The sequence below is a fragment of the Cervus canadensis genome, chromosome 24 (genome assembly GCF_019320065.1).
Source record: "Cervus canadensis isolate Bull #8, Minnesota chromosome 24, ASM1932006v1, whole genome shotgun sequence".
NCBI lineage: Eukaryota > Metazoa > Chordata > Mammalia > Artiodactyla > Cervidae > Cervus > Cervus canadensis.
In genome coordinates this window covers 10668549-10693199 of record NC_057409.1, presented here as the reverse complement: position 1 = coordinate 10693199, position 24651 = coordinate 10668549, and the positions used below count along the sequence as shown (strand labels likewise).

The 24651-nt window shown below is 50.0% G+C and overlaps 1 protein-coding gene and 1 long non-coding RNA gene across 2 annotated transcripts; one reads left to right on the top strand and one right to left on the bottom strand.

Moving 5' to 3' along the window:
• The first annotated feature begins 4286 nt into the window (after positions 1-4286).
• Positions 4287-5307, top strand: LOC122426659. Its single transcript, XR_006265205.1, has 3 exons — positions 4287-4540; positions 4618-4649; positions 4835-5307. It is a non-coding gene; the product is annotated as an uncharacterized LOC122426659 (long non-coding RNA).
• Positions 4819-23577, bottom strand: SESN2 (sestrin 2). Its single transcript, XM_043445748.1, has 10 exons — positions 22114-23577; positions 14020-14085; positions 12069-12266; positions 11425-11607; positions 11100-11312; positions 10135-10285; positions 9334-9452; positions 8515-8705; positions 6694-6838; positions 4819-6104 (listed from the first exon to the last, which is right to left on the bottom strand). Exons 1-10 carry the CDS (start codon positions 22174-22176, stop codon positions 6018-6020), a joined length of 1416 nt encoding a protein of 471 aa, XP_043301683.1. The 5' UTR covers positions 22177-23577; the 3' UTR covers positions 4819-6017.
• Positions 23578-24651: the final 1074 nt, after the last annotated feature.

Here is a 24651-nt window from a genome sequence, read left to right as displayed (position 1 = left end):
GGGATTGAACCCTGGCCCTCTCTCTGCCTTGGGAATGCAGTCTTAGCCGCTGGACCACCAGAGAAGTCCCAGCCAGAAATCGTTTTTTGTTCCATCCCCTTTCTCTCCTCCCATCCTTGACTGTCTTTCTCATCCTTCATGTCCAAGGTATTTCTCTGGGAACTCCCATCCTGAGTGTGGACATTCCCCTGCTGCATGTTCTCATGGTTCCCTGTGCATTTTGTTGTCTTCCGCCCAGGACTCATCAAAGTACTTGCTGGATGTTCATCTTTAACACTGGGTTTTAAGGTCCTTGAAGGTCAGGACTGTGTCTGTCTCATTCACTGCTGTACCGTCGCCATCCAGCAGTGTCTGCAACAATGTAAGCACTTGATGATGTGGGCATGAACTTAGAAAAGGGGTTCCTCCTTGGGAGGTGAGTTTAGAAACTTGGAATTGGGACAGAAGCTCAAGGCTTCCCTGAACGGGAAGCAACACTGAAGTTAGAGGTGATTCAGAGAGAAGGGGAAAGAAGCTCTTCCAGCTGAGACATGGTTTTTCTCAGAACCAGGGCCATGCCACGGGGTGGCTTAAGAGAAGGCAGGACAGTCGGGCAGTGAGTGTACTTAACATTCTCCCCAGAGATGGCAAGTAACTTGTCCAAGGTCTCCAGCCTTGGCAGTGGGGATGGGAGAGAGGAAATTTGCGGCCCTTTCAGTATCGCAGCGGTCGCCTCCAGCCTTGGGAAAAGAAAGTTGAGACAGGAAGTTGTCGGACTCTGTCATAGGGCGGTGACAAACTTTGAAGAGGATCTAAAGATTCAGGCTTGTGAGACCACAAGCAAGAAATTTCTCCTCTCTGGTCTTTACTTTCACCATCTGCAATAAGCGTGTTTTAGGTTAAGTACCTTGGTGAGCAGACTCGGAGATGGAAATCTGCATAGGTTTATTGGGGATCAGAATCAGACAGAATTTGGGAGGCAAGCGCAGCAGCAACATGGGCCTCAGCTGATCACGAAGGGAGCCGTAGAGCTGGGACGATCCTTGAGTTGTTTCAAATGGAGGCAAAGAGGTCAGACCTTTGTATACGCCTCTCCCATCCACCAGGCCTTGGAGGCAGACTAGATTGCCTGGTGGGACATAACCGTGAACTTGGTTGCTCCCTTCAACTCAGGGCAGTTCCCAGAAAGGCACTCAGCAATCCACTCTCCCAACGGAGTGTGGGGTGTAGGAAGGAGTGCCTGACGGTCTGTGTTGCACACAACAGCATCCATTACAGAGGAATGTAGGTTAGCAGTTTCCTAACTATTCCATGGAGACTTTGGGTTCCAAGAAGGTGCTTGGAAATGGGAGGGTGGGAAATTGCTGCTCTTGGATGTGTGTTCATTTCTGCAGAAATCCAACATATTTCCTTGGAAGAAAAGCCTTTGATGTTAGGTTGAAAATACTCTGACAGCACCTTGAATCTCTCCTTTTGAGGTGCCGATCGCAATCATAATTGAAACAATTAGTTGCGTAATGATTTAATATCTGTCTCCTCCACTAGATAATAAATTGTGAGAAGACAGGGGCCACGCCGGTCTTTCCCACTGCTCTGTGTCCAGGGCGTTTACATATTAGGGCACACCATCTGTTGTTGAACGAAAGAATGACCTTGGCATCAGAACAGCGGGGAAGCTGTTAAAGCTGCAAGTTTCTGAGCTCCACCTCTAAACACTGACCCTCTAGGAGATTCTGAGACACAAAAAGTTTGTGAGCCACTTCTCCATTCCACTTGTCCCAGGGCTCTGGTGAATGTTTGAAATCTGCTAGAGGAGACTCATCCAGCTCCCATTTCTACCTACTCTTAGTCCGTCTTCAAAAGCCAGACCAACCAAGAATCAAGCTACCAGAAAGTTTCCACTAACTCCAACCTGGGTAAACATGCTCAGGTCCTGGACTGCAGGTTGCAGAAGTCTAAAACAGATTCATTTCATCCAATCCGGAGCCAATAGTTTTCAATTCTACAGGCAAGTCAACTCGAACATGATTTTTAGAGATGCAGACTGAGGGCATAGGGGGTTTGGGGACTAAAGTAATGCTCTGGAGTCAGACTGACAAAGGTTCAAATTCTGTCTCTGTTCTGTGATGCTGAGCAGGTTTCTGAATACAGAGTGACTTAGTTTGAGGTAGCTGAACTGTACCAGGGGCTTTCCAAGCATTATTTAATCCACACAACCCTCCTGTGACCCTAGGTATTCATTCTGCTGCATAGATAAGCAATTCAAGGAGAGAGAATTGAAGTAACTTGCTTATGGTCAAACATTAAGTGTCAGGGTTGGAATTTGAACCTGGTTCTGCCTATCATGTTCTTAGACTGTAACTTGGAGGTTCCTCCACATCTGTAAAATGGGACCACGGCTCCTTTCTCACAGGGTTGCTGTGAAGATGGAGCGATTACATTAGGCAAGAGTCACTCAGTAATGTTACCTGGAAAAGAAAACGTTTTGCCCTGGTTTTTTTGGCAAACTTGAGACGCTGTGAAATGAATCAACCCTCCCCCTCCCAGGGATAATAAATGGCTAAGTCAGGACCAGAATCTAAGTTCTGTACTCCAAGTCTGACTTATTTTCTCTCCCACCCTCTCAAATGGCTGTAGAAGGCAGAAAAAGTGTATAGGAACATTGCAAAAATGAAGCGGGGATATTACTACCACATGTAAAACAGATAGTCAGAGGGAAGCTGCCGTATGATACAGGGAGCCCAGCTCGGTGCTCTGTGATGACCCACAGGGGTGGGATGGCGGGGAGACCCAAGGAGGAGGGGATACATGTGTACATATAGCAGATTCACGTTGTCCTACAGCAGAAACCTGCACAACATTATAAAGCCATTATCCCTCAATCAAAAACAAATTTAAAGGGGACCTGCCTAGTGGTCCAGTGGCTAAGACTCAGTGCTCCTAATGCAGGGGACCGGGGTTCAGTCCCTGGTCAGGGAACTGGATCCCACATGCCACAGCTGAGAGTTTTCATGCCACAACTAAAGATCCTGCATGCTGCAAATGACTTGGCACAGCAAAATAAGTATTTTAAAAAATACATGAATTTTTAAAAAGTGAAGGGAGGAAAGGGTTACAGGGAAGTCAATCAGGGGAGGCTTCCTGGAGGAGACCTGGTTTTCATTTTGTGACGGCAGCATTAAGAGGAAGTGGGAAACCAGCAGGAGCGGTCTTAACCTCTTAGTCATAATGTGGTTTTTCTGATAACTGTGCTGGAGTTCCTGATGCCCAGAGAAGCTAAGACGCTTGACCAAGGTCACACAGCTACTACCAAGTGGCACTGGCACAACTTGGAGTCATATTAACTCCTCATGCCTGTCTCCTTTGTTCTGGGGAGGGAGCGGGGGTGGGGGGTGAGAAGCCAGAAAGAATGAAGTGACAGGGCAGGAGAAACAGAGGGTCCCCCCAAAAATTCTCACATATCCTCCTTCTGCCTCAGGAGGAACTCAGTAGTGGGAAAACAGCAAGGTGAAATGCCATGGCCTCACAATCAAGTTGACCCCAGTTGAAATCCTGACTCCATCATTGACCTGACATGGTCTCAGCAAAGCCACTCGACCCCTGAGTCTCAATTCTCTTGCAAGATTTTGCTGCAGATTCAGAGAAATGACCTCCAAGTACCCAGTCCGGGGCCAGGCTGAGTGAGAAAAACAACACAGCCATTATTATTCCACAGTGCCAGGCCAGCCACAGGGGGGTGGCAGGGCTGGACACCCAAGGGACAAAAGTAGACTTTGAGTGCCAACCACTCCCAATCCTGCGGTCACTGGCACAAATGCTCAGCGGGGTAAGGGCTGCGAGGTCAGGTCCCTGATGCAATCGCAGCTCCCTGCTTATGCTAAGAGGTGAACCATGACCCCCAGGAAATGGAAAAACAGCCCAGTACCAAGAAGTACAAAACAAAACCTTGGTGAACTTTTATTTCTCATCATACAGAACTGGTAGCAAAGGCAAAGATTTCTGCACTTGAACACTGGATACCCCTCCCCAGCCACCTGGGGACACTGACGGTCATCACGTCCCCTCTAGAATCCAAACCCCAATGCTGGGGCCTCTTCGCTCCTGCCCAGCTTCACTGCAGGGAGGGCTTTGAGGCCGGAAAGGGGTGCCAATTGCTCGCCCATGCCTGCACGGGTATGAAATGTGGCACAATGAACCAGGCTCCTCTCCTGCCCTGCCCCAGAGAGGAGGGTCAGAAGCAGCAGCATCTTGGCCCTTGCTTTTCTCCAGTCCCCTCCCAGCTGGTCAGAGGGGAGGCACCTACGGCCGGAAGAAGGGCAAGGGAAGTCAGAATTCACAGTTTGTTTGCTATAGAAAGTGCCTGGGATCAGTCCTTGGCTGCTTCTGCCTCCAAGGGATCCACCTAAAACCAACTGAGAAGGGACAGAAACTGGGATGAGGGTAGGAAGGTCCTTGGCAGGTAGCCCAGAGAGACTGACTGCAGGCGTGTGTGTGTGTGTGTGTGTGTGTGTGTAGCCCAGAGAGACTGACTGCAGGCGTGTGTGTGTGTGTGTGTGTGTGTGTAGCCCAGAGAGACTGACTGCAGGCGGTGTGTGTGTGTGTGTGTGTGTGTGTGTAGCCCAGAGAGACTGACTGCAGGCGTGTGTGTGTGTGTGTGTGTGTGTGTGTGTGTAGCCCAGAGAGACTGACTGCAGGCGTGTGTGTGTGTGTGTGTGTGTGTGTGTAGCCCAGAGAGACTGACTGCAGGCGTGTGTGTGTGTGTGTGTGTGTGTGTGTGTGTGCGAGAGACTGACTGCAGGCGTGTGCAGGCGTGTGTGTGTGTGTGTGTTGTGTAGCCCAGAGAGACTGACTGCAGGCGTGTGTGTGTGTGTGTGTGTGTGTGCGTGTGTGTGCGTGTGTGTGTAAAATCCCCAGAGGCCCTCGGGATACTGCAATGCGTGCAGCTGGCTGCTGGCAGGCTGGCCTCAGAATCTGAGCAAAGGCCCAGACATCACAAGATGTAGTCCTGCCCCTCAGTCCGTAACTGTGGAAACTGGGCTCACTTGGCCATGCCAGGGCCCACGCAGGAATCTTGGGGTCTCGTGCCTGTCTCCCTGAGCCACTGAAACCATGTGGAAAGGCTCACCTTTTTGGCAAATGTCTGTGGCAAAGCCAGGGGAGATGAGAGACCGTGGAGTGCCAGCCTCCGCCAGGTAGCTCAGCTCTGGGGAGACACTCCTGCTCTCCTCCCAGACACTGCCTGAGGCTCTGGGGGTGGGCAGTGAAGAACCTCGCCCATGAAAAATCAAAACACAGAGAATTTATCATATAATACTCTCTCCTCGTCTGGACGGGCTTGGTCTCTCTCCTGGGGCCTCCTTCCTACAGGTGGTGGAGAAAAGGGTAAGAGGGCAAAGCAGGGTCAAGGGAATTGAACTAGGACTGGCGTGACCAGGGAGCAAGGAGCCTGTGGGCTGCTGGACAGAACCGGCTTCTGGGGAGCCAGATGCACAGACCGGCTGTGACCCTGACTTTCACATTGATGGGTGAATGGCTGGTGGGAGGTAATGAAATCTTGTGGAGGAGGAAGCTGGAGGAGACAGGTGAAGCCGCTTGGAGTGTCAGTCCCTGGTGTTTGCCCCTCTCCCTGGGGGCCAGCCAGGGACTTCCCAGGCCAGGAAGGCCAAAGTACTTGTGCTGCCTGGGCCCCCGCCTGCTGGCACACAAGTCCACGCTCAGTCCATTTTCCTTCCTGTGCCCTTGGCCTCTGAGGGTAAGGGCGGTTAGGAGGGGCTGGCACCTGGGAATCCGCTAGTCCTCTGCCAGTCCCCCACGCCCCAGGGTCAGAGCTGAGATACCAGAGTCAGTGCGATGGTCCTGTCCATTCCAGTGAGAAGGAGGGTGTGGCTGGGGGGGCTGCACGTCACACCCCAGGCCCACCCCCAGAGTAGGGTAGGTGGGTATGGGACAGGAAGAGATTAGGGTCTGTCTCCAGAGAAGTCCTTGCAGCGAGGAGGCCCCCCAGGGTCAGCTGTTCCAGGCGCAGGCCTTGCATTGAGTCAGGTCATGTAGCGGGTGATGGCACGAAGGGCATAGAGCAGGGCGGCTTGCATGCGGGCCTCCAGCAGTAGCAAGTTCACGTGGACCTGGGGGCACAGACGAGGGCTTGCTGGCAACTGATGTCACTTCTCACCATCCCCTTCCCTCCCAGAGTGCCGTCATCCCTGACCACCCATTTCATCCTTCCCTTTCCTAAGGCTCTGAGTAACGGTGCAAGGACTGTGGGAGAATTTCAAGCACATTGATCCCAGTCATGACTAATCTCGTTATCCCCCAAAGCTAAAAAATACAGCTACCTCTGAGCATTTATTTGGGATCAGAGGTTTACCTTCATTTTCTCACTTCATCCTCCCAACAACCTTGAAATGCAGGCAGTTTTTAATTTTTATTGTCAAGAAAACAAGCTCAGAGAGGCAAAATGACCTGCCCAAGGTCACACAGCTCCCAAGTGATAGTGTTATGATTTGAACCCAGGTCCTTCCGGCGGCCACTGAGGACACCCATTTTACAGGTGAGTAAACGGGCTTCCCAGCGGGCGCTCATGGTAAAGAGCCTGCCTGCCGATGCAGGAGACATGAAGAGAGGCAGGTTGGATCCCTGGGTCAGGACTCACTGGGTCCCGAGCCCTCGCCTCCTCCACAGGCTTCCATCCTGTTCCTCCCCCGCGAGCCGCACCTTCTCTGAGTGGCGGAAGTGCCTCCAGAAGTGGTTGTACATTCTTCGGGTGGTCTTCTCCGGATAGCAGGCCACCGTCTTGATATAGACCTTGAGGTTCCGCTCCAGGAGCTGGTTCACCTCCCCGTAGTCATAGTCATCATATCTGAATGGAAAGACCCAGAAAGAATCACTCACACCTCTGCTCCCACAGAGCTCCTCTCCCCCAGCCCCACCCTGCAGAAGGGGGAACAGAGAGCGGCAAGAAAAGGCAGAAGGTAGGAAGCAGCTAGAAGCTTGGTTCCTCTTAGAAAAGCAGCTAATATCATATATCACAGGGCACTGGACTTGCAAGGGAATACACAGAGGCTGAGCACGCTGCACTGACCATGTGAACATATCCTCAAAAGTTCAGTACAGGACTGGATACAAAACTATTGTATACAACGTACTGTACTCATCAGTCTCATTTTATAGATGACATGGAGGTTCAGAGACGTGAAGTCCCAGGTCACACAGCTGGGAATGGAATTCAAACCCAGCTCTGCCTGCCTCTACTTTATAGCTAAGGCCATGCATGGCAGATGGGGCAGGAGATCAGTGTGAATATTTACCCTGGAGAAGGAAGAGGGAAAGGGAAAAAGAAATTGGTAGTCATTTTACTGATGGGCAAACTGAGGCCTATGGAAGGCAATCAGCTTGTTCAAAGTCAAAGAGCAAGTTGGTGACAAGTCTAGAAGCTATTATGTCCCTCCCCAGTCCAGTGAGCCGGTGAGTCATCACAGATCAGCGTGGATGAGGAAGACTGGTTTTAGACTAGAGGGCAGATTGGGTAAACAAAGGTTTAGGAGCGAGGGCCATGTTGCATAGTGGAGCATCCTTGACCTGGAAGCCTGGCAGCAAGGGAGGTCACAGTGGCCACATATACATCCTAAGATGCCCATCCATCCTTGGCCTCCCCTGGATTAGAAACTTGTCAATGAGGTTGGCCAGTGGGAGACTGGTCAATTAAGCACAGCTCAACCCACGCAGTTAAATGTGATCTACAGCTAGTAACACACAGAAATGCACATTTTCTCCAAGGAATGTGCACCTTTTCAAAACTTTGGGGATTTCTGTTTTTTGTTTCTGTTGTTTTTTGATACTTAGAATAAACTGTTAAACTAGAAAAGCAAGGGAAAAAATCATGTTCATTAAAATATGCTCTCACTTGATTAAACTGAGTAAAATAAATGAGTAGACAAGAAAGTCTTATTTTTGTAAAATTATGTATGATTGAGTATTTGTGCATGGAAAGAAAAGACAGGAAGGAAATATTGGGTTAGTCAAAAAATGCATTCAGGTTTTTCCATAAGATGTTAACGGAAAAACCCAAATGAACTTTTTGACCAAGCCAATACCTGACAATAGTAAGAACAGGTGGGATCATGAATGATTTTTATTCTCTTCTTTTTGTTATCTCTTTTTCCTTACAGTTACTAAAAACTGAATTTCACCATTGGGCATTTCTGTTGTTTTTCTTTATTATGAGAGAAGAACTGCTACTTGGAATGGAAATACAAACACTACTCTCTTTGTATGTATATATATGTGTATGTATGTAAGTATACTTGTGTGTGTGTGTGTGTATAATCTCCCTAGTTATTTCTGGGGGTGGAACTAAAGACTTTCAAAAACTAAGCATGGCTATTATCTTTTATAATCAGCCAAGAAATACATTTGCTTTGAAGAACAGTATAGGCAGGAAGAAAGAGAAAGAAAAACAAAGAAAAAGGAAACAATTGTGAGCTCAGATGGAGGGCTTGTGGTACACCATGACTGGATGAGGGGACTTGCACTCACCTGATGCCAAAGACGCAGTGGATGTAATTCCAGATGGCCCTGCGGAGCATGGAAGTGTCTACTCCACTGTGCATGGCGATGGTGTTGTAGGTGAGGCTATAGGCTGCCTGGAACTTCTCATCCAGCAGCTGTCCACCCTCAGGGTAGAGCCGCTGGATCAGTGAGTAGCCATGGTCTTCCCAGGTATAATCCTGAGAAACATGGAAAGGAGTGGGTCAGTGAGCAGAATCCTTGGGGCCTGAGGCTGGCCAGAGGGACGCCATCTTCTGCAGCACAGCTGGGATCTCCATAATGCCTCTCTCCACCCCCGCAAATCTAACCCGCTGCTTGGTCTGGACCTGAGAAGCTGAGGAGGATGCAGCTTGGTGATGACTTCCTTCCTGTGGTCAGGATCCCCTGAGCTTAGGACCCAGCTGGGTCTTTTCACCTTCAGGGTCTCCCACTTCTTTCATGGAATCTTGAGGGAGAGAAGGTGCCCAAACTCTGATCACACAAACTACCCATTTCTGCTTGTTTGTAAAGCAATGCTGGGGCTTCCCTGGAGTTTCAGTGGCTTAGAATCCACCTTCCAAGGCAGAAGACATGGGTTCCATCCCTAGTCTGGGAAGATCCCACATGCTGTGGGTCAACCAAGCCCCTGAACCACAATTACTGAGCCTGTGCTCGGCAGTGAGAAGCCCTTACACCGCAACAGAGAAGCACCTGCTCACCACAACTAAAGAAAGCATGTACACAGCAGTGAAGACCCAGAGCAGTCCAAAAAAATACTAACTAATTAATTTTAAAAAAGCAATGCTAAGACCAGTAGGGAGAGCCTACCTGGGCACGGAAGGTGGGAGGTGCCTGAGTCCCCCGCCGGGTAAAGTCCTCATATCCGAAAGTGGGGTCTTCCACGAAGCACAGCATATCTGGGTTTGCAGAGGGCTCCAGGATGTCCGCTGAGGATGTCAGAAAGAGGTCACAGTGAGGCCAAGGCATGGAGCACAGAGGCCTCCACTCCCCATTAATCATCAATGGGGAGAGGGTGCTGGGGAACGTGGAATAGAGGGCCCAAGAAAGCCCCTCGCCACAGTGAGTGGAACCAGGACTTCGGCAGGAGGGCCTGGGGGAGGGGGTAACTCAGGTCCGCGGTCCAGGGGCTAAGGCCCCCAGTAATAACAATAGCAATCCTAACAACAGTGGCTACTTATGGAGCCACTTACCCTGGGCCAGGCTCTGTGCTCAGCGCTTTGCTTCTGTTGTCTCATTTCCCCTACACACGAATCCCTCACGGGGGAGGAGGCTGGGACCTGAGACAGCAAGCGACTTATCAGCGGTCACACTGCCAGAAAAGCTACCAGGGGACTTCCCTGGTGGCCCAGAGGTTGAGAATCTGCCTTTCCTGGGCTCCATGCCTGGTCAGGGAACTAAGACCCCTAAGATCCTGCATGCTACATGGCCTGGCCAAAAAGAAAGAAGAAAGGCTAGCAGGCCTGACCCCAGAGCCCATGCTCAGAACTTCTTGGAAGTGGTGGCTGGGATGTGGCTACCGAGGTGCAGTAACATGAAGATGCCAGCTTCCCAGCAGAGAGGGTGCAAGGAGGGGGTGGCCCCTGAACTTGGATGCCCAGGACCCTGTACCTGAGGGGGTCACCAGCAGGCTCTCTGACTTCTCCAGCTCGAAGCGGCTCTCCATCTCCTCCTGCGAGGCGCCCTCGTCCCGCAGCAGGCTCTCCTGCAGCTGCCTCATGCGCTCCATCAGAGCTTCCACGTCGCGGGCAGCCTCAAAGCCCTGTAGGAATGACCCGGTGCTGACCATCCACCCCTTCTCCCTTCACCCCAGAAACCCCACACGTCTTTCTCACATGCCGGGCCTTCCTGGGCCATCATGAAGGCCCAGGGCCTCCTCTGAGCTGGACAGCTCACGTGGCCTGTGCTTCCGGAAGTGATGTTTGAGCAGCTAGAGAACAGACAGGTCTTCTCTGAGGGTCAACTCCCCTCACAGGAAAGGGCTTTTTAAAGTATCTGTATTTTTAAAATACACACAACCAAGGCCACTTTACAGAATAAGAGGCAAACTTTGTATTGTTAAAGTGGTAAAAGTCAGCTACTTTAAGCCCACGGGGTTCCATGCTGAGGCCAGTCACGTGGTTATTTCACCTCAGGCTCGCAACCCTTTATGATGAGGGAGTCTTTATCCTCATCTTCCATATGAGGAAACTGAGTTTCAGAACCAAATGACTTAGGGCTTCCCAGGTGGTCCAGTGGTTAAGGATCCGCCTGCCAATGCAGGGTGCATGGGTTCGATTCTACATGCTACAGGGCAAGTAAGCCTGTGCACTACAACTCCTGAGCCAGCACCCTAGAGCCTGCGAACCGTGACAAAGAGTAGCCCCGCTGGCTGCAACTAATGAAAGCCCGGGTACAGCAAGGAAGACCCGGTGCGGCCAAAAATAAATAAATACACCTTAAAAAAGTAAAAGACTTTTCTAAAGTCTCCCAGGGTGTGATAAGGAAGCAGCTGCAGACAGGGAGGCACTGTCTTCTACCCAAGGACCAGGGGCCCCGAGCTTCCTCTCCCATCAAGACTCAGGCCCCTGACTTACCCCAGAGTGGTTCAGCGAGTCCCTGCTGGGGGGCGTGCTCTGCTCACTGGGGGGCGAAGGGGCCTGGGGGGCGGGGCTGCCCTCAGGGTCCCCCTCAGGGAGGATGCCACAGCCGAACACGAAGGAGGCCAGTGAGTGGCAGTGTGTGAGCAGGACCAGGGCCTGGATGAGCTCAGCCAGGGACCAGCTGTGCTCGCCCGTCTTCAGCAAGGCCTGGAGAGAAAAGGCAAGGCCAGACTTGCTCAGTTGCTTTGCCCCGAGCTGCCGGCCAAGCCCCATCCCAGCCCCACGCTCCCCCAGGGACCCGCCTCCCTGCCCACCGCACCTGGATGTGCTCCTTGGTGATGAGCCACGGCCGATGGGCCAGCAGCTTGTTGATCTCACTGAGTTTGCGCAGTTTCTCAGGGGCGCGGTGGAGGCCAAGCAGCCACTCAGGGTCACCACCAGTCTGCAGGAACTCGGCCATGTGGGAGCCCACCAAGTAGGAACACTGGTGGCGGGCGGCAGCCTGGAGGCGGTGGACAGAGCCCAGGTCACCCTATCCTTCCTGTGCCCTGGTCAGGGTGGGCACCCCATGGAGGGAAACGTCACAAGCCTCACTGTTGCCTGAGAGGCAGGAAACTTAGGTTCTAACGCCAGCTTTGCCACTGGCTGGGTGGTCCTGAGTGAGACAGTGTCTTTTTGAATGGATAAATGTATATCTAAATCACTTTGCTGTACACTTAAAACTAAACCAACATTGTAAAGCAATGATCCTCTGACATAAAATAAAAATTAAATTGCCTACTTAAAAAAAAAAAAATGCCTCTCTTCAAAATCTAAAATTCGATGGATGGTCAGATAAAGCTAGGGCTCTGCTCTAAGCCGCCTCTTCTCCTGTTTATAGAATCAAGACCCCAGCAAAGAGATCTGAGGGCTGAACCCCACAATGAACCCACCCCTACGAAAGTCAGGCTCAGACCAGCTCACCATGATGGCGATGTAGTGGCGCCAGGAATTGGCCAGGGGCCCATCCGTGTGCAGCAACAGGTAGTGTAGGCGCCAGAAGCTGGTAAAGTAGTCGGGGTGCAGGCCCATCACCACGGCCAGGTTGTCCACCCGCCCCGAGGACATCAGTGCCTCCAGCCCCAGGTGCTGCTCGAGGCTCTCGGCTCCCTCCTGCAGGACCTGCCAAGCAAAGGTGAGGAAGGGTGACTCCCTAGTGCCCTCCCCACCAGAGAAACCAACATATTCATTGCCTGCGTTGTGATTTTAATAGCAAGAAACTGAAGACAACCACTATGTCCAACAAAAAGGAGATCAGGGGAGGAAAAGATATTTCATTAAGTGATTAATCAAATACTTATTGGACACTTTATGCAATGGTAGTCAATACTTATACAATGCTTGCAATGTGCCAAGTACTGTTCAAACACATTATATATATGAAATTAGAAACTTATTTTCTCCAAGTTTAGATAGAAAGACTCAGGCACAGAGATTAGAATACAGCTTCTCCTACTTTCATAGAGCTTTTTTTTTTTTTTTTGGCCATGCCACGTGGCTTGTGGGATCTTAGTTCCCCAACCAGGGGTTGAACCTGGGCCCTTGGTAGTAATGGTGCAAAGCTGTGCTGTCATTGGAAGCAGATTCTAAACAGTTCACATTTCTTGAGTGCTTTCTCCACACCGGGTCTGAGTTTGGAGCTTTCCCTGTCTATATTATCTCATCAGTTCTTCCCAATTTCCTGTGAGGTGAATAGTATTATTTTCCACCACTGACACATGAGAGAATCAAGGTCCAGAGAGGTTTCATCGGCTTAAGGTTACAGATCTAATAAATGACAGAATCAGAATTTAATTCCCAATTAAGTTCAAAGACTATTTCTTTCCTTTATTACAGAGGAAGAGTAGTTATTTATCAATGAAAAAAAAAGATAAGAATATTTGAGTTTAACATTCTGGGCTACAGCAGGTGGTTGGTGCTTTCATCCATTTACAAAGGGTGAAAGAAACCGGAGAGTTTAGACATTTGTTAACAGCTCATTAACTATCTGGCCTACACATTTAGGACGGCAAGGAGGACAAGGAAATGTTTGTCTTTGTTCAATGAAGGCCAAAGGAAAAGAAGGAAACGATTATTTTTTAATTTGTTTGTGTGTGTGCTTTGAAGTTCTCCCCACCACAAACCCCCCACTGGAATGTCAGTTTTGTGAATGGCAAGGAGTTTTGTTTGTCTTGTTCTCATCTATATCCCCAGCACCTAGAACAGTGCCTGATAGATTAATCATTCAACAGACACCTGTTAAATAAGTGAATGCATGATCTGACTCAGTAGATGAAAGATGTCTCTGATGTATTATGTGAAATAACAAAACATAACAACCAAATGAAAAAAAAAAAAAACTTCCCAAATGAACAAAAATAACAAAATCATGTTACAAACTATGACCTTGGCTCCAAATGAAAAGAAGTCTGGAAAACAGTGGCAAATGTTTAACAGTGATTATCTCAGTGGGGTTGGGATTACAAGAAACTAAAGTTTTCTGAAACACTGGAAATTTTAAAATAATGAACATCTATTACATGTGAAATTGGAAAAAAAAAACTTTAATACATGTACATTCAAGGGTGAGAAGATAACTACAGATAGTTCTGTCTTCTTAAGGAAAAACAAGTCTTGTTCTGGGAACCACAAGTTTGTTCATTACCTAGCTGTGTTATTAGCATTTTATCACTTGGAGCTTGTTTCTTCCCAGTAAAATGGGAGTGAGATGTCTGCTTGGAGCAGAGCTGTTTTGCGGATTAAATGAGTCAGCAACCTGAAGGGGTAGTTTCAAAGCTGCAATTTCAAGAGACCAGAAAACCCCTCCCACCCACTTAGTGCCCCATGTCCTTTCCTCCCAGGGACCAACGACAATCCTAACACCTTCCAAGCTTACCTCCTCCACTGGAATGAAGGCGCTGGGCCCTCGGGGGCCTCGCCGAACCCTGCTCTCCCTCTGCTCCTAGAAGGAAACACATCATGGTCAGTCAGAGGTGAAATGGAGGACTAAGAAGATAGTTCTCACTCCTGGAGGGGACACCGGAAGGGCCACACGAGGGGCTACACTGAGCTTTAATTTTATTTTTCAATATTTATTTATTTGAAAAAAAATTTATTTATTTGCCTGCACTGGGTCTCAGTTGAGGCACATGAGATTTTTGATCTTCGCTGTGCTATGTGGGGTCAGTTCCCTGACCAGGGATCGAACCTGGACCCCCTGCATTGGGAGTATGGGGTCTTAGCCACTGAAGCACCAGGGAAATCCCCACAGTGAGCTTTTAGAATCACCTTTCTGGTGCACCAGGAGTCAGGTGGAGACACAGACCAGGTTGGTGGATGGAGAAAGGGTAAATAAGCAAGAGAGCTCACCCCCCAGGCTGAGTTCTTCTGGAACTGGGAAGGAACCCAGGAGTCCCACTACTGGGTTGCAGGGGCAGAGGCAAAGGAAATTATATAGCCACCGTGTTGCACTTTCCCAGGAGGCCACCTTTTGGTACCCATAGAGAACTTGTATGAGAACTTCCCTTGTTTGTATCCTGAAACCTGGTTACCAAGCCTCCTAGATTCCTATGATGTAGCTTTATTGTCATTTCTTCATCCATCACCACCTAGTAGACACCACGGCCCCCTGTCTGAACCACTACCCACTGCCTCACCAATGGCCTACCTGCCTCCACAGTCCTGGCCTCTTCTCCATCCTCTACCAAGATAACAGAATGAATGAATAAAGCATCCACCCCCAACCCCACCTCTGGGACCAGGAGCAGATCTAGTGAGTATATCACCCTGGTGGTCACTAAGGAGGGCAAACTTTCAATAGCCAGAGTAAACTTTCTCAAGTGCAAATCTCATCAACTGGCTTAAAATCCTGCCTCCACCTCCTATTGCCTTCCAGATAGTTAGTGGCTCGGATCCACCGCCCTCTCACTGGTCACACCTTTTGTAGAACTAACTCCATTTTCCTGAGCACCTTCTTCTGACCCTCATCTGTGACCCCACAATTCCCAGTGCTTTTGCTTCTGAAAGCATCACCTTCTAATTGTCTGATTTAGGTCTCCGTATTTCCAGATTACATTTTGTGAAGAGCAGGGCCAGGTAATTCACACTAGTCTGTGAACGAAGAAAGCAGAGCTACATGGAGGGCAACGCTGATGGCAGCAGCTGTATCTTGACGTGGGTGTAGGAGCCTCTATGGAAACCACATATTTTATTTACTCATTTATTTTGATACCTAGGTGGCAGGGGTTGGGGGGGGTGGTGTTGTCTCAGCACTGGCTTTAGAAACAGTTTATCCAAACCAGAGTCATATCCTCACTGAACAGAGATGATGTCCTCCTAACTCACCCCTCCTCATTCAAATCTAGACTTAGTGTTAATCCCCAGGTGTCCAGAGACTAAGGATTATAAGTGAACCTTCTTTTTTACATAGCTAAAAGACACCCCCTCACACAAACATGGGAAGGACTGAAGCTGAAGCTCCAATACTTTGGCCACCTAATGTAAAGAACTGACTTACTGGAAAAGACCCTGATGCTGGGAAAGATTGAAGGCGGAAAGAGAAGGGGACGACAGAGGACAAGATGGTTGGATGGCGTCACCGACTCAATGGACATGAGTTTGAGCAGGTTCCGGGAGTTGGTGATGGACAGGGAAGCCTGATGTGCTTCAGTGCGTGGGGCTGCAAAGAGTTGGAGAGGACTGAGGGGCTGAACTGAAAAAGCCCCCTGAGGGAGGCAGAGCTCTGGGGCTCTGAAAGATCACAAAGGAAAGAACAAGGGTACAAAAGTCCCCGGTATGAGTACCGATTCTGATGCCACTAACTTGTTGTGTGACTCCTAGAAAGTCACTGAGACCCTCTGAGCTTTAATCTTGGACAAAGAAGGCAGTGGGGCTGACGGCTTAGGTCCTTTGCAGCCCATGCTTCTGGGACCTGCCAGACCAGGCTGGTCCAAGTCTAGCTTAGAAACCAGCACAAGCCCCAAGCACTCCTGTTTCAGCTTTCCTCCTCCCTCACCAAAGAGAAAAAGCCTAACAGCTCTGTCTGGGAGATAAGGATTGCTGACTCCACAAACTGGGCCTCCCCCTCAGGCGACCTAAGGACAGACAGAAAACCACAGCCAGGTGTGGTGGGGAAGGGCAGGAAGGAACTGGGGGGGTCGGTGGTGGGGACAGGGAGGGCCCACCAGGGTACCAGGTAGGGAGGGACAGAGAACAGTTTCAGGAAGCCCTTCAGAAAGCCCTTCTCTAAAGTCTGCACCAGGAGCTCTCAAAGGAAGAAACTGAGGCCTGTGGGTCTTTACATGATAGGTCCGGATCAACCAACGTTATCGGCCTCAGTGAAGATGATGGTAATGATTTGGACAATAAAGCAGAGTACACTTAAAAGATAGGGGCTCTTGACACAAACTGCCTGGGCTCAAGACAACTCCACCCCCTATTATCTGCTAGCAATGTGAGCCTCAGTTTCCTCTCTGAATTATGGGGTAATAATAGTACCTACCGGAGAAGGCAATGGCACTCCACTCCAGTACTCTTAGAAAATCCTATGGATGGAGGACCCTGGTGGGCTGCAGTCCATGGGGTCCCTACGAGTCGGACACGACTGGGCGACTTCACTTTCACTTTTACATATGGGAGAAGGAAATGGCAGCCCACTCCAGTGTTCTTGCCTGGAGAATCCCAGGGACGGGGGAGCCTGGTGGGCTGCCGTCTATGGGGTCGCACAGGGTCGGACACGACTGAAGCAACTTAGCGGCAGCAGCAGCAGCAATAGTACCTACTTTCACTGGGTAGTCATGAGGATTTAATGAGTACCTCTATCACAGCAAGCACTTAGCAAGTCAGCGATTATTAACTTCATTGTTATTTCAAACAAGGGCTTCTCAACCCAAGCTGTACAGGTAGAATCCCTTTGAGAAGCTTTTTTAAAAATACCAACGCCAAGGCCCAGCAATTTTAATTTAATTGGGTGGGGCCTGGCATAACTTGCCAGGGAGAGCCATTGTTTCACTCCATTCATTGATTGCTTTCTCAAGTATAAGGCCCTGTGCTAAGTGCCTTCCAGATAGAACCAGAATTAATCTGTTCATTCAAAAGAAAATTTTTTAAAATATTTATTTATTTGGGTGCACTGGGTCTTAGCTGCAGCATGAGGAATCTTTAGTTGTGGCATGTGGGATCTAGTTCCCTAACCAGGGGAATCAAACCAGGGCCCTCTGCATCAAGAGCATGGAGTCTTAGCCCCTGGACCACTAGGGAAGTCCCTTGACAAATATTTTTGATGACTACATTGTAGGCAGCAAGAGTACTGGAGTGAAAAGACAAAATCTTAGTCTTCCTAGAATTTACAAAGGAGAAAGACAAAGAAATGATGAATAGGATTTCAAGTCACAGATTCCATAGAGTAAGAGAGTGTATAATGGGGTGGAGAAGTATGTGCAGTATTTCAGTCCTAGACAGGGGAAGCCACTGAGGAGACAACCTTTAAGTTGGTATCTAAATATCAAATATGTAAATGAGTTGATGGGCCTGTAAAGGACCTATAGAGATCTAGGGAACCAGCATTCCAGGCAAAGGTAGCGGAAGGTTTAAAGCCCTGAGGGCAAGACTGAGTAGATTCTAATCCAGAGTTCCAATACCCTGCATGCTTCCCCAACTCAGACACCCAAAACCTGAGAGGAAGCGGACAGAGCAGGGGCCACCGCCAAGAAATGACACCTCCAAACCAGCCCTCCCCTATTTCCTGGGGTAGGAAGTCAATAATAATGGTAGGTAACAACACTGATTGTCATGGGCTAAACCTTTATTTCATGTGCACTTGAAGAGTTCCCATTTTACAGATGGGGAATAAGGTTCAGAGAGGTCAGGTCACTCAGCCAGGAAAGAGGTAGCAGGGTTAGGAAACAAATCAGACATCCTCAACTGCAGAAATGATTCCCATTCTGTAAACTTCTCAAGGTCTCAGTGGCCCCAAGGCTTTGCCTCTGGGGTTCACCAGGAGTGAGATGCTCCTCCTCCCTGTCCACATTTCCAGGGGCTCTGCTGCCCCAATAACAGCCCTTGTCATCCTGCGTTGTTTCTTACCTTGAGAGCACACCCTGGATCAAGTTCCCTGTTGTGACCCCAGTACTTAGCACAGCAAGTCCAATAAAACTTTCTGTAATGATGAATATTGTTTATCTGCACTGTCCAATAAAGATGGTAGCCCCAAGTCACTTCCTTGGTGGCTTCTGTGGTAGCTCAGATGGTAAAGAATCTGCCTATAATGCAGGAGACCTGAGTTCAATCCCTGGGTTGGGAAAATCCCCTGGAATAGGAACAACTACCCACTCCTGTATGTTTGCCTGTATAATCCCGTGGACAGAGGAGCCTGGTGGTTTACAGTCCATGGGTTTGCAAAGAGTTGGACACAACTGAGCGACTAACACTTTCACACACAGTGGCTGAGCATTTGAAATGTGACGAGTGCAGCTAAAAAACTGTTTTAAATTCAATAAAATCTAATTTATCTAAATTTAAATAGCCACATGTGGCTCAGGATACACATTCACACACCTGATAAAGGCAAGATCCCTTCCTTGATTATATGGATGAAGAGTGGGGCAGGTGACCCACCCAAGGCAACATAGCTAGGGCGGGGCAGAGGAAAAACCAATGAGTTTCAGCTGAGAGGACCACCCAGGGCAGCGAGAACACCGAGGTCAGTTAGCTGGGTGGCCACTCAACTGAGAAGGCATCAGGATGGTTGTAAGGAGAGGATCAATCACCTCAGCACTCCGCGCCTGGCTCTGATTTACGCGTCTACTCACAATTCCCTTTCATATTAACTCTGACACTAGCACACTGGTTGCATTTAATCTTCAATCAGTTCGGGGGTGGAAGTAGGGGTCTCTTCTGCACACAAGGAAAGATTGAGGTTCCAAAGGTTAAGCCACAGTTGACAAGTGGCCAACTCAAGATTTGAATTCAGCTCAGTCTCGCTTGCAAGGGTTCTGTCCGCCACCCCAATCAACCTCAGCCTTTATTCCTGGTAGGCCTGCCATCTCCAGGACTCAGTTACAGACTCCTTCAAGGTTACTCTGCCAGCTGGGCATGGGTAGAGACTCCCCTCCCTGTGGGCTGCTGAATTCAAGATACTTGCCTGGGTTTACACCTGAGAGGGAGTCAGAATCCTCCTTTGGGAGAGGCATTGTGTGAGTGATGCCATAAACTCATCTTCCCACCATGATCTGGCTGATTTCTCACAACCACCTGGAGGGAAATAGGTCTTCTTATCCCTTCTTCAATCCTAAAGGAAATCAGTCCTGAATATTCATTGGAAGGACTGATGCTGAAGCTGAAGCTCCAATTCTTTGGCCACCTGATGCAAAGAGCCAACTCATTGGAGAAGACCCTGATGCTGGGAAAGATTGAAGGCACAAGGAGAAGGGGATGACAGAGGATGAGATGATTGGATGGCATCACTGACTCCATGGACATGAATTTGAGCAAGCTCTGGGAGTTGGTGACGGACAGGGAAGCCTGGTGTGCTACGGTCCATGGGGTCGCAAAGAGTCAGACACGACTGAGCGACTGAACTGAACTGATCCCTTCTTCAGAGGCAGCTCACTGAGGCTCTTTCAGAGACCTGTTCCAGACAGGCAAGCTCAGATCTGACTTCAAAGTCTGTGCACAGTTCACAAGGCTCAGCTAAGCCAACAAGGGCAAATAGTTACGAGCATTTATTAGGTGCTAAGAACAGTGCTGGTGATGGGGCCTATAGTGTTTCCAGTCTAGCAAGGTACACAGACAAGAAATGCCTGATTACACAACTGCTACACTGTAACTGGGATAACAGCTCTTGCAATGGAGAAGGGGGACAGGAAGCAGGTATGCAGAGGTGGGGAAGGAAAGACTTTCCTTGAAGCAGTGATGTTTCAAGAGCTCAGGAGGGCTCTGAGAACACACTACCAGTACTGGAGTGAAGTGTCTGAAGGCCTTGACTTGGTGAAAGGGTGTGTGTCCCAGCATGAGAGCTGAGGGGACTGTACATTCCTTGTATGTACGTGTATGTACTTGTCCAGCTTCCCTTAGGGCTTGGGCACAGGGCTCTGTAAGTTCAGCACCCTACTGTCTTCTAAAAGATTCTGCTTAAAACAGACATCTTCCCAAAGTCCTCTTTTCCTGAGAGAGAAGAATATGTAGAAAGGGGTCTGACATTACCAATTCCCCCAACCCCTTCTGCTGTTGACAGCTAGCAAGCTTCCATCTAAAGGCCCCGCCCTCAGAGTCTGCCCAGTCCACCTGGAGCTCGCTTTTCTCCCCATATCACTTCCCAGACGCTGTCCCAAAGAGAGATGAGCCAACATTCGCCTCGGGCAGGAGTGGCGGGTTCAGACACCCCCTTGCAAGAGACACTCTGGGGAAGGGGCAATACATGCTGTGGCCACATTCTAACAATACCTAGCGTGTTTGACGCAGGACTTAGTTGCTATGCTCCAGGCACTGAGCACTGGCCTTTGCATGTCTCCTCAGTTACCTCTCCCAACAATCCCTCGGAGACAGAGCCAGACCCCGACGTAAGGAAGTTGCTGATCAGAGAAGGGATCCCTTGGCCAAGGTCACAGAGCAAGAAAGTAGGAGGGCTGGGGGACATGAACCTGGAGCAAGTCTGCTCTAGTGCCCAGGTGCTCTCAATAAAGAAAATTATTTCCTTTCTTTTTTTTTTTTTTTTTTCCACAAAGAAGGAAACTGACTCAGAGAGTAAGATGACTTGGTCAAAGTCACACAGCTGAGAAGAGGCAGGAGCAGTTTTCCTTCCTCCACTTGGGCTCCTAAACCATGACAGGGGAGGGTGACAAGCTAACAGAAAACTGAGGACCCCCAGAAACCAAGCTGCTCAGCAAAGTGCAGCCATTTATTCCCAGGATCACAGGTCTAGCACAGGTCTGACTCCCAATCCCAGTAAGACACTTGCACCAGGCTCCAGGCCTGGAAACCAAAGAAACAAGCAAAACTCCCTGCTGAGCCAACCACACTGGGAAATCTTACAGACACCACAGCCAGAGAATGAGCTGCTCTGCAGGGGGAGCCAAGGAAGCCTCTCCACAGCCCCTCCCGGGCCTCAATTTCCTCATCCCCTAGATGAGCGGCAACAGTATAGCTCAAATTCTGCTAGTTTAAGTCCTGAGGACTCAGAGAAAAGGCAGAACCGGAGCCTGCCATCCAGTAGGTGCGTAATAAACAAGATGACCATGGTCCGTGGTGGTGGTAATGAGGCAGGGGGGTGTCAGATAGGGTGCAGCCGTATTCCCAGCCTCACTGTAAAGACAGTGTCTGCAGAACAAACTTCTGGGACGTCAGACCAGTTAGTAGAGCACAGCCAAATCGGCGCTTGGCTTCGGGAGCCGCGGCCAGGATTTTTCCCCTCTGTGAGCTTTCACCGCGGCATACCCGTCAGTCCACCAAGGCCCCGGAGCTCCCGCGCCCCCAATCCGAATCGGGGGCGCAGGTGGCGGCGAGGGACGGGGTCGACCTTCGTGGGCCAGCCTCACGTACTCCCATCACCGAGCGGGGGCACTGGAGCCGGGTACACATCCTACCTAGAAACGGCTCCTCAAGCCCCAGCCTAGAGGAAGGGATCTGCGGAAGGGGGCGGCGAGGAGGAGTGGTCCGGCCGCTGCGCCGGGATTTGCCTGGACTTGAACACTCCCTAGACGAGGGCCCAAACCCAAGATAACCTCGAGAAGGCGCCCCTCTCTTTGGCCCGGAGTCTGAGGGAGCCGCGGAGGGCTCTACAATCCTACCCCCGCCCCCCGCCCCGGTGAGGGGGCAGGAGGCGGAGGCTGAGGGGGCCGAGGCTGCCGGTTGATGCAACCCCACTCCGGGTTACGCGCTCCATTCCCCCTCCTCCAGCCGAGGGGGCGGCTCACAGACTCAGCTCGCAACAACCCGAAGCTTGGACGCGGCTCTGGGTTCGAGGGAAGAGTGGCGTCGCTCGGCCGCTGCTTACCTCTCCGGCCCCGGGCAGGTAGCCCTTCAGCTCCGCGCGGCACTCGGAGTCCGCAACGATCATGGTGTGCGCCAGGACCCAGACGCGGCTCGGCGACCGCCCGTGCACCCGAGGGGCTTTCAGACAGACGCGCGCAGGAAGCCGGGACTGGGGGCCGCTGGGGGAGCTTCTAGAGCCCCCGGGAGTGTCTCTCGGGGTTCCAGAACGCTCCGAAAGACCAGGATCCGGGAACGGCCGCCGCTGCGCTGGACTCTCCGCTTGTCTGGCTTCTGGAGGGGTGAATGGCCTCGGGATTGGCCGCGGCGCAGGGATTTTCACGGTCCGGAGCTCCTCGGGACTCCGAAGTAGCCAGCGCTGCTAGCGAGCCCAGTGCTCCTCAGCATCTCCGCCTCGGAACTGCCAGCGCTTGCCGGGCTCTGACACCAGCAGAACCGCTCTGCCCGCTGCGGTCCCTGGGGAAGGGCGGGGACACAAAAACCCCCGCGCCGCAGCCAATCAGATGCCTGTTTCCCGGGGAGGCGGGGGAACACCGCCCTCAGGAGCCTGGGGCTCAGCCAATCGGCACCGGGAAGTGCCCGGGGAATTCTGGGAGCTGTAGTCAGCCTCCGACGAATGCTGCAAACTTTTGCAAGAGGGTTTAGTCAGAATGTTGGCAATACCAGATGAGAGTGACAGCCCCGCAGAGTCACTAAAGCTGCATGATGAAACGGGACTTCACCGGGCTGGGACAGAGATACATGGGTGTGAAATCCCTCCCAAGTACGTTCTTCAGCTTTTCGGTTCCTGGAGCGACTGGTTCGGGTTAGGAGAGGTAGTGCTAATTACAGAGCTGACCGCCCGATCTTTGGGAGATCAGAGCACACAGCCCTGTTCTTCTGGCCTCCGGGAAGGCTCCACCTTAGAATGTACCAGACACAGGGAATCCAGCTTATTTGTGGAGTCTCTGGGAAAGCCTTCATTCATTGAAGTCTCCTTGGCAACTTCTTGTCTAATCTCAAACCCTGTTGTTGCAGTTTCCCCTCTTCTACTCCCTTGGGTCCTCCCATCTTGCCTTCTATCCCCCCTCTTCTAAAAACTTTGCGACAAGGTATTCTACTGGTTTTTTTTTTTTTTTTTCTTTTTCTCCCTTCTGTCTCTGGCCACTCCTTCTCTGACTCTTCTTTCTCCTCCCACCTCCTGGAACGTGGGTGTTCCCCTAGTTTCTGTTTTCATCTTTCCTCTCTCCAGGCACACTCTCCCTTCCCATCTCATCCAATTCCTGGCCTTCAACTCTTCATTTGGGAGAAGTCGCTTCTACCAGCACCTCAAAGCTGACTTCTTCTTCTGTTTCCTTCCCACAGCCTCTTGACAGTTTTTCTTCAGGGCTCCACTTTTTGTTTCAAAGTTAATGTTTACTAAGGATAGAGAATCCCAGCAGGAGCTCAAGTGGACTGGATGACCTCCAATGGCCCCTCTGTGGCTTCCCAAGTCTGACTTGGTCTCCAGACTCTTGGGAGAGGTAAATTAACCTCATTCTCAGCTAAGCTGAGACCCTTGGGCTGGGGCTCTGTTATAACACTTATTACAGTCTACCTTGTGTTGTACTTTTCTGTGGACATGAGTTTTGATTATAAGCTCCTTGAGGACAGGGTCCACATCTTGACATCTTTGTCTTCTGCCCTATGCCACCTAACAAAATATCCTGACAATAACATGCCCTTGTTGATTAAATCCTCCTTTGAATTGAATTCCCCTCTAAGTTACCCTCCTCAAATATGTCAGGTTCAGCTTTTACTTTTAAAATATACTCTGTAATGTCAAATGTTTAGATCAACTTTACTGGTATTTCATCAGTCACAGAATGAAGTTCAAACCCCTAGACTAGCATTCAATATCTGCCAAGATCTGCCTCAATATATCTTTTCTAGCCTAATCACCTGCCACCTTCATGTTCCTTGTTTGATCTTTAAGCCTTTCTCTCTGCAAATCTCTGGCCACTGAACTCTAGCCCAGCAATTAATGCCTTTATTAGTAACTGTGGTCTGAATGAAAGCTTTAAAATGCCACTTCCTATAGAAAGTATTGCTTTTTTCAACTGAGCTGTAAATAAGCTCTACCACTGTTTAACTCCTCAACACATTGTTTCTACATTTTTTGTACCATTGGTCTTCAAATTTGATGCAGTCTTGTTATCATATTTGCATGTCTTACCCCTTCTCTCCAACTAACAATAGAATGTTATTCACCAAGTTTGCAAAGTGAGGAAACCTAAACTCAGAAAAGTAAAACTTTGTGTCAGGGTCATATAATGTCTACTTTTGATGGCACCAGACTGTGTCAGAACTCCCTGAAGGCAAGAACTGTGTCTTATTGTCTCTATCTCTCCCACTAGCATGTAGTGAGTCCTCAGTTCAGTTCAGTTGCTCAGTCTTTACAACCCCATGGACTGCAGCATGCCAAGCTTCCCTGTCCATCACCAACTCCCAAAGCCTGCTCAAACTCATGTCCATTGAGTAGGTGATGCCATCCAACCATCTTGTCCTCAGTTATCCCCTTTCT

Coding starts and splice junctions, on each gene's coding strand:
- SESN2 (XM_043445748.1), bottom strand. CDS start 22,176: ATGATCGTTGCGGACTCCGAGTGCCGCGCGGAGCTGAAGGGCTACCTG. Junction 14,086..22,113: donor ACCTGCCCGGGGCCGGAGAG/GTAAGCAGCGGC, acceptor GTTTCCTTCTAG/GAGCAGAGGGAGAGCAGGGT. Junction 11,608..12,068: donor GCCACTACATCGCCATCATG/GTGAGCTGGTCT, acceptor CACCGCCTCCAG/GCTGCCGCCCGCCACCAGTG.